Source organism: Buceros rhinoceros, unplaced genomic scaffold (assembly GCF_000710305.1).
Source record: "Buceros rhinoceros silvestris isolate BGI_N320 unplaced genomic scaffold, ASM71030v1 scaffold7551, whole genome shotgun sequence".
NCBI classification, from domain to species: Eukaryota; Metazoa; Chordata; class Aves; order Bucerotiformes; family Bucerotidae; genus Buceros; species Buceros rhinoceros.
In genome coordinates, this window is record NW_010392522.1 from 238,314 (window position 1) to 248,313 (window position 10,000).

The window sequence follows — 10,000 nt, forward strand, 5'->3', positions numbered from 1 at the left end:
GCAGGAATGTGGACGTAGACCGTGATCTGGTTTAGGTAATGATGCCACTACTCTTTTACTCGGTGATCGGTGATTTAAATCATAAGCTAATGCTTTCCACGTTGGTGGTGGGGAGAACAGCTGTTGCCGTGAGAAAAAATCAAAACATTCCACTTTTAAAATATCTTTATAAAGCCATATAAATATATTTTTAATTTAGTGTCCCTGGGAATATTTAAGCCCAGGCAGGGTTAGCAGTAGAGTTGCTGAAATACTGCAGTGAGAGCTGTCATCAAGTCCTTCCTAGTGTTTGGGTCACTTTGGCACCTGCAGTCTTGAGATTTCCAAGCTTGCAAACTCAGCTCAGCCTTAGCTGAATGCAGTCTGAGCTGCTCCTCCAGGGATTTGCACCTCTGACAGGCAGTTCTGTTGAGACTGTCAGCAAGCCTGCTGATTTTTGCCAGTCATGGCAGATTGTTTCATTGGTTTTTACCCTTAACATAAAGATGGTCTACAAGAATCCCTGGATTTTCATGTTTGAAGCCGCTAAACCTTTCCCCACAGGTAAAATCATGTATCCACTCATCTTTTTCTTAAAAGCTTCCAGATTATCTGCACACACGATGCACTGCAACTCTGAGCAGACACCTGATTTTGTTCTGCCCAAAAGCCCTTGTGACGTCCCATCGTGCTCTTCCCTGCCACTGAAATATCTGGAGGACTTCCTGATGCCATCAGTGGGCTGCACATGGATTTCTTATCTCTCTGCTGGAGTAAAAGGACTGCAGACACACTTAGGTGTGGACGAGCGCAAGAGCAGAACGATGGCAATCCCTGGCTGACCGGTGGTGGCTCCGTGGGGTACTGCTGCCGTCCAGCGTAATGCAGAGCAGCCTGTAATAACTCGTGTCTGTTTTGCCTATGGAGGGAGAAGAAAGGGAACACACAACTTTTTTCTATCACTTACTGCCCTGTAAAAGGATTTTAAAGAATCTTTGGGGAAAAATCTAGGCCTCAGATGCACACATGTGGATCTCATTGATTTCACAGGAGGCCATGGGAGTGCGTACATTAGCAGACAGAACATGGCTTTTGATCTTTCAGAGCAATTAATATAAAATATGGAATTACACTACTGTGTAATAGGATATTTTTTACCGCTTTGTTTAAAGTACTCCCCAAACTCAAATACAAACCGACATAGCTTCCCACGCCGCCCTCTTAAAATGGCGTATCTTCGCCAGCACTTACCACCTTCTGACGCTGTTTGTAAATGCGTTTGGCTGTTACGCTTTGAACTTCAGTAAAACATTTGTACTTAATAGAAAAACAAGACCAAGCACCTTCCTGTCCTCACATCTGCCTATGCTCGAGAATGGCTTTATAACTGGAAGAGAAAGGAAGAACAGTTGCCATGACTATCTGCAGGGACTCCCCCGTGACCATTCCTAACCTGCTACCACGTGAGACACAACTGTGATGGCCAAGCCCTCATTCCATCGGCCTGCAAGCGCAGAGCCTTCCAGCACACGCTTGCAGATACAAGCCTGTAGGTTGCCAAGCACTTCTTGTAGTCGGTATCTGAAGCGCTGTGATGGATTAAAAACCTCTGCTGGTACAGACCTTGCAGGGGTGTGCAAGACTGACCTCTTGAAGGTGGCTTCCCAGGGTTTACACCTTGAAACTGCTTTGGTCGCATCTACCTATGAGTGGGTGGTAATTAAACGCAGTGAACCTCAACTGGAGGCGTCTTTGCTTTCATTGTACCTACCTGAAATTCTCACTGTGTTGGATTGACGGATATATCCACTGTGAAACCTGGAGCGGATTCTGCCTGGAAAGGTTCCCACAAACAGGAAGACAAGTCCAGGAGTGGTCAAGAGGCACCGAACAAGAGTCCGCCTGCATCGGGTTCTCAGTGGGAACCGTAAACTCTTCTCAAAGAGTTTCATCACCAGGAAAATGGCACAATGTGCCTCTCACAGAGGAAACTATTGTAAGGTCTTTTCAGGTCTCTTTATTAAACTGTTGAATTGCAAATCGAAGGGAGCTGAACTTTCTCCTTAAGCTTCCCCAGCCATGAGAGTGGTTTTGTTCCTGCTTTCACATTTGAGTGTCTCGATCTGTTGGGCTGATGTGTTCAGTATACAGTCACCTTCGGGCAGAAACTGAATCTGGAGAATTTCCACCTGATGCTTTAGGTGGGACTTTAGGCAGTTGTGAACAATGAGGTCAATTACAGAAGTGTGTAAGTAGCCCTAGCCATGAAGTGCCGTAAATGGCACTTGCATTTTAGCCATAATAAACACGTGTCTCTTATGGTACTTACATTACATCGAATCTCCAAGTCTGATGGACTGAAGATACTTCGTTATAAAGCTTCATAGATTACAGATGAATTCATAATATTCTCCGAAAAGCTCAATGAATGTAATTTTATTGTTTAGCTGATTGTATCAGATGCTGTTTATTCCATCGGGATCCATACCTAGAAGTTATTTTTGATAAAACTCTTTTGGTGTGCAAAACCAGTTTTTTGTCCCCCTGCCTCATCACTTCGAACAACGCTGCCTGTAAAATTTTGCTGAAAAAATTAAGGCTGTAGAGAGCTTAAAACAAACAACGAAGCAACCCAGATAAAAAAGAAAACCAAAACTCTGTTGCTTTGTGCCCTGATAGACTGTTAGAGAACAGTTATTTTGTAGCAAATTATTACAGCGGCAGAGACGAGGAACAGAATGCCATTGCTGGTAGAAAGTATTGACATCCTGGAGCCCGTGTACTGCCTGGCACCATCCGCTGGCCTCTTTGTAGTGGGCAGATCTGCCGGCAGTGACGTGGAGAGGAGAGCAGCCGACACGCAAAGACCTGCTACACAATGCTGTGTTACAATGGGCTTTTCCAGTGTGTAACACAGTAAAATCCCCGTTACCCGAATTCCATGTTCCTCTATTACCCTAACTTGTGATTCAGAATACACGGGAATCACCAAGATACAAACATGCTGAGTTATTAACTCACCAGATACTAATCTCTCCTTAATATTATTTATGTAATCTGCAGCAGCATCTGGCACATAAACACAGCAGGTTTAGTTTATTTTACCAATCCAGTGCAAAATATCTCTTGCTCCAAAAAAGTGTGTTCAAGTTAGACCTCAGGGAACAAATCTGAATTTATGTTAAGCAGACTTTGTATGTTCAGGGCTGGAAGCACATCCTACCAGATTCATCAGAAAGAGGAAGAGTCCCTCCAGATGAAAAATAAGAACCGATTATCTGCATTGCAGCACATGTAGAACTGGAGATAGGATCTACCTTCATTCTCTTCTACTGCCAGGATGATTCTAGATAGTATTTTGGATGGGTTCTTTCTTCTGTTTATATTAGCAGAATGGAGTAGAGAAAGCCTTGGGGCAGCCGAAGCCCTGTGGCGAATGGATGGAAGTAGATGCAGATACGAGATTTGTGAAGTTTGTTCCTGTCATTACAAGCGAGAGAGGATGCTGAAGGTAGCTTTTCTGAGCATCAAAGGTGCCGATAAGGCTTATTGTTCTGTGGGATACTTTAGCTGGATGTAAAGCTGCTCCCTAAAGATTAAGCCAGCTTAATTAAACATGGGTGTACATTAAGCACTTAAATCTCAGCTTCTGCCTGCCATTGTGCCTAGCATTTGGTTGGTGCTGAATGTTTGTGTCATTCGGGGGTTTAGCTTGTTTGTGCAGCTGAAGTTTATCTAAGCTATTTGCTCTGAAGGAAAATGTGTACGCTGGAGTCCAGAATGCCTCACTCTCTTTTTGGGGCCGTGTTACCTCCTTGCTGACTGGCAGGGACGGGAAGGGCCATCGATATTGTCCCCCTGTAGAATGAATGAATCGGGTATGTTTGGTTTCCAGGTGGGAAAAGAAGTGTCATCCAACCCTGATTTTCATTCTGGTGCTCAAAGATGACATAAAAGCTGGATGCCAGGCAGGAATATCCATTGGGGTGGAAGAAACCAGCCCTGCACTCCTCTGTGATTGGGACTGTGTTGTTGCTGGGTGGAACAGCTTAATGCTGTTGCTGCTCCTGCACCGTGATGTTTCTGTTCCAGATTGTGCTGACTCACATTTGAGAAAACATGATACACCGACACAACGCACTGTAACTCTTTTCCTTTCCCCCAGTAACCTCGGTAAGTGTTTGGTTTCTTTTTCCTGTCTATGGCTAGCGTGGTGCTAATAGAGCTTTACTGGCAGAATTAATAGGAGGGGGAAAGGCAACCTCATAAACAAACTGGTAACAGACTGATTAATCTTGGAGAGGGCGTTTAAATACAACCTGCTGTTTGTGGTACATCCACCTTCCTTTAAAGCTGATCAATCCTGATAACTCGCCTGTCTCTACAAACGACACTTGTTAGAGCTGTGTTCTTAAATGGGAGAAGTGCTTACAATGCCCATTTACAACTGTATTCTGTTTAATTAGTCAGCCCAGCCAGCGCTGCAGGGATAGATCACTTGCCTTTAAAGATTTGAGAATGTTAATAGTACAGTATATCATTTTAATTATTATTGGATTAATGTTGTGTCTCGAAGAACATCTAATGCAAATCACGAGAAATGGCCTGAAGTGACCCAAGGGTTGTGCTTTATTAGAGAAGTAATAGGTCCATTGCTTAAATATAAAGAGAGGTTCTTTCCTGAAATGTCACTCTGCACTAGGCTTCCCTGTGTGCGTATGTGGAAATGAAATCATCTTGCTTTCACTTTGTCCACAGAAAGTTTCTGTAGCTCATGCAATAAATGGCTGAGACAGTAAGTGTAATACCCACAGATGAAGAGGAGATCCAAAATAACGGCGATGATGAAGATCCATCTCCAAATCGTGATGCTGTAACACCATCCTCTGGTTGCCCTGCCAGCCCTTCATTATCCAGCCCTCATGAAGACAAGGGAAGCTCAGCAGTGCCAGAAAGACTGTCCGTCCTCTCCAGCAAGGCTGTGGCCCAGGCAAAAGCCCTGCCTGGCCCAGAGATGGTTAGTAGTGGCCAGGCGCAGAGGACAGCCTCTGGGTTGGCTGAGCATCATCTGACAGCTGTAACTGCATCGTTAGGTGGTTTGTCATACCCTGTGGAGGCAGGTAACGTGCAGCCTGTGGGCATTGCCTCCCCATGCTCCGAAAGCCCGTGCTGTGACAGTGACCTGAGTTTGGAGGTACTGCAGGTCCCAAGGGTGCCCGAGACCGACCCCGGGGGCTGTCCCATGCAGCAGGCAGTGAACAGTGCTGAAGATGATACAGCCCCTTGTAGTCTGGGCCAGGGGATTTGGACAAAGACCACAAAAGTAATGGAGACTTTGGAAAATAAGAAAAAGGAGGAAAAGGAGAAGTACCGGCTCCAGCTAGCAATGTACCGACGGCTTCTGCTGTTGCGCTCTATCCGGAGCTTGCACAAGCAGCTGGAGCAGCAGCAGGCCAGGCTACAGGAATGCTACGGCGCAGTAATAAAAACCAAGAAAGAAGTGTTGAAACACATTCGCTCAACCTCGCCCTCACCTTCGCCATAATCGCGTTGCTGCATGCAGAAGCAAGCTTTGTAATGCCACCAGAGCCATCATTAAGCTTGCATGCCATAGGGGCGGCGTCCTCAGACCCAAGCGTACGTGCCCACCTGCGCCAAGCACAGGGAGGAAACAGCAAAAGAGCAAGAAGAAAGGGGAAGGCAAAGTGTCGGCTTCTGAATTTATGGGGAGGAAACCAGAGCAAGATTGTACTTGTGCAAGTAGCTGCCTCCCGATGGAGCTGAAATGGGATTTTTGGCATATAGGTTTTAAAAGACAAAACACCCCAACCCACAGCTGGGAACCTAGTCTGACTCCCAGTCGGTAAAGGTGGCAGGTACAAGAGTTGAAGATGGGATACGGCACATCTCCCTTCTGCTGTCAGCACTGACAAAACTGGAGCAGAATTAGGGTTTGTCTTCAAGAATACCTGAATCTGGACAGCCAGGTTGTCTGAGCCACTTAAGCTCAGGCTTGATTATATCTACCTAGCTGCCTGTTTTTCTGCTAAGACCATTGTAGGTTTGTGACCTCTATCCTCCTATAAATCATCTTCAGATTGTCCAGAAATCCTTGTGGGAAGGCAGGACAAATGCACACACAGGGAGACGACGCAACCACCTAAGCCTTATCTCCTTTGGAAAGCAAGCTGAAAAGAAAGGCTTCGTAATCTGGTGTCACACTGGAAACCCAGACTGGCAGTGCCAGGGGAGCGTTCGAGGTCTACACAATTATTAATCTGCTGCTAACTCCCAGTGGCACCGGTGTCTGCAGTTGGAGCATGTTTTGTGCCTTACTGCTGTCATTTAATGGAAGCTGGTGACAATTAGCACTTTTTATCCAGGTGTATTAGACACGTGGAAAACCCCGGAGCGCTGTTTCTCCAGTCGCAAGGTTCGGGTGCCTGCAGGGATCTGATGTCAGTATGCAACAAACACACAGGGAAAATGAAAGCAGAAAGATGCAACTTCTGGGTATGCTTTTAAAAGACAATGTGAGTCCCTGTTATTGAACAGCAAATTGAATAATTGAATGTCCTGTTTTTAGGATCTGAAGCAAAAAAGGATTCAGGAAGGATACTGAAAAACTTCCCTTTCTAGGATTTAAAGTGATATTAAGGTGATAGTACCACCTTTCCTTTTGCCCTGTTGTGCTCCTTGTTGTAAATGTTTAGGTAAATGAACAAGCAGACAGGTTTTTGGTATGCTTTTTCCACGTGAAAATGCAAGTCTGGTATTACAAGTCTCATCTGAGAATAATGTGAGAGATATATAGATATATATACATAAGATATATATCTATATATACATAAGGTCTCACCCTCAGCTTTTTTGTGTGAATATCCTGGTTCCTCTGGGACAGAGCCCCAGGCCAGCCGTGCTCTGCAGCCCGTCAGCAGTGTCGAGTCAGCCGGGGAATTAAGCTGGGAAGGACGAAAGCCAGGGCAGCTGCCCCGAGCTGCCTCTCAGGTGAATCCCATCGCATCAACATCACCCTCAGTATAAAGGGGGAAGTTTGGTGAGGGGGTTATTCCTTTTCTTGCTTTTTCTCCTCATCCTCTCAAGGTTGCCATCCCGGCAGGGGTTTGCCCATCATCCTGCTCCTGAGGAACTGCCTTCCCGTTGGCTGTGACCGCTGTGCATTGGCTGGGGCGAGGATCACTGAGTGCACTTTATATTGGTGTTAGTTTGGCTGTTTCATTAAATCCATTTTCATTTCATCTCGCAGGTCTCCTCTGCTTTTCCCAATACGCCTTCTCGGCTGGGGAAGGGTCATTGGGTGATAGAACAGCTGAAGTAGTTCAACCCTGAGTATGGGCTATGTGTAGACTGTGTGTAGTGAGAGGGTGTGTATTTGTCTAGGTGTGCACACGCATATCCCTGTATACAGGAGGCTGTTATGAAAGGCTGGTGCTTCTTTTTCTGTAGCAGAAGCAGGAATAATATCTCAATCTCTGTCTGGAAGGAGTTTGCTTGATTATATTCCCATGCACACATCTGGGAGCAAGGTATTGAAGTAATTCAGCAATCGAAGTGCAGCACAACATTGTCATTATTCCGTCTTTGTATGTCGGCACATCCAAAATTATGGAAGCCCCCTGGGTATGTGCCACCTTAGATGGGTTCGTTCTTCTCCTTGGGCCCTGGTGCAGCCTCACATGCAGCATGAGCCTGTAACTCTGCAGAATTACCATAGAAACATCCTTGGCCTCAAGGTATTTGAAGATGCATCCTCTGTTGCCTCGTTTGAGGGGTTCAGGTTGCCAGGGCCTTTAGCAGGCTGTGAAGAGAGCTGGGAGCTGCACGGGACTGGGAGATGTTACCCCTCAGCTCTGATCCCATCCAGCTCTGCTCAGCCTTGTGAAAGTTGTTCTTTGATGCTAATGTGGGTTTCCCAAAGAATCCTTAAATGGTAACCTCACCTCAAAGGTAACCTGGTCTGTCTTAAGATGCCTCCCAAGAAGGAAGGTCAGCAGTGCTATGCAAAGATGTGGTTTTTTTTTTTTTTACTTCATGAACTAGGAAACCCTTTTCGTCTTTGGTTAAGAGTGAGAGTTAAACCAAGCGCAAACAAACCACCGTTATGTCATCTCTCTTGGGAAAATAAGTATTATAGAAGGGACACATCTCTCAAAAATAGTGCTGAACTTTGAAATCAAATGTCAAATTGTTCCCATTAGGAAGACAGTCAAAATGTATATGTTTATTAATTGTAGCTATCTTTTTTCTTGTTGCAAAAAGAATTATAATCTAAATTAGATTCAGCTTGACTAGTAGAGTCATGTCATTGAATTTTCCATTGAAATAAAATATATGCACAAAAACGTAAACCCAAACATTAAAAAGCAACCCCCAACAAACCCCAAATGAAAAAATCTAAACCAAAACCCTGGAAAGTCCAAGTAGCTGTTCTGCCTCAGTAGCTGCTGCAGGAGAGTACTGTCCTGCCTTCACTGCAAGAATGTCCTCTGGTACTGCATAGAGCTACCTATAGTGTTGTATTTGCAGAATATTTACTAGAATAACATTAAATAATACTTCTCACATAGTACATGGTGCGGCAATAGTTGAGTTGTCAACCTGTCCAACTGTAAGTGCTTTGTGGCACAACCGTGACAATCTATGTTTTGTACAGCACCTCTCATAAAATGTCTTGACCCTAACTGGGATCGGTAGATGCTTCTGCACTATGAATATTCAATACCAGAAGACCTGCATGTGAGCAGGGCTGGCTGAGAGCTGGCAAGAAAACGAAGCCAAGGCTTGTTCTGTGTGCGCACTCTCCTTCCAGGAGCGTTGCTGTGTAAAATGAACGTGGACTGGGGAAATAACACTGGTCTTTGCAACAATTCACTCTTTAGCTGGTGGTTCTAGTGTGGCTACTAATAACTGGAGTTGGGCAAACCAATTAGAAGCTGCATGTTTTTCAAAATGAGTTTATATTACAAGGTTGGAAAATGTGGCTTAACTGCTGGTTTTTTTCCTTGTGCATTTTGGCAGTTGAAGGCTAGTGGTGGTGGAATTCCATGGGTGTTTCCAGAAACAATCTCTGCTTTAATAAAACTGTGTCCTCTCAACTTGCTCAGGACAGTGGTGATTTTAGCAACATATGATATCGTGGTAATCTTGTGAGCCACGCAGTACTAAATGCAGATCATCCTGCATTGTTCTCCCGGCTATGATACTTCAGGGCTCTGGGCATGACATAAGTATACGAGAAATACATTTAAAGATGAGGTTGGTGACATCTCCCCTGGCTCGTGAATAGACTTAGAGAAACCATTAGACTTCATGTTACAATTTATTTCTATAAATGTTATGAATTGAGAATATAAACACATTTGAGTGCTTTTCTTTGGCTTATGACTGCTGAAAGCAGTGCAGGAAGGCAAGAGTGGCTTTGGAATATGCTTGAGTGGGACCTTACTCTGAATGCACTGGGCAAGGACTACATATTCCGCAGTCTTAAAGCTCAGAGGTAGGTGGGAGTGTGATAGCCAAAAGCCTGGACGGTGGATGGAGAGTGGTAGTGAATGGAATTACAAGCAAAGACATTTCAGCGTTTGGTTTTTAATGCAGCGTGGAGAATGTTGCACTTGATGGGGATTTTTTTCCCCCAGTTAAAGATGACCTTTCTCTTTCTCTCACCACCCAAACAAGTCTTCCGTGTCATTGGACTAGATGTGTGCTGAAGGGTGTTGGTGTAACTGCAGAGCATGGGAGTTGATACAATCTCTGGAGCTCAGTGACAGTAATTATTGTTGCCAAAATTTGCACAAACCATTTGCTTCCCGGCACCTGGCTTTTACCTAAACCGAAGTGTGTAGAAGTTGAGTGTCCTGCTGACTTTCCGTGACATTTGAATCCAGACCAGCACTTCGAGGTGGGCTGCCTTGTTCAAGCTTGAGGCATTTCTACCTCCCTGTGTCTTCAAACAATTACAAGTGTCTTGGGTGGTCCTAATCTTTGTCTTTCTGGCAAA

General features: G+C 44.9%; 1 protein-coding gene across 1 annotated transcript in view; it reads left to right on the forward strand.

Annotated features, from left to right (window-relative positions):
• The window catches only part of LOC104500802, a 191,199-nt gene extending 185,675 nt beyond the window's left edge, over positions 1-5,524 (forward strand). Inside the window, exon 20 of the mRNA XM_010144518.1 lies at positions 4,794-5,524. Within this exon, the coding sequence (XP_010142820.1) occupies positions 4,794-5,524 (731 nt within the window). The remainder of the gene's footprint in view (positions 1-4,793) is intronic.
• Positions 5,525-10,000: the final 4,476 nt, after the last annotated feature.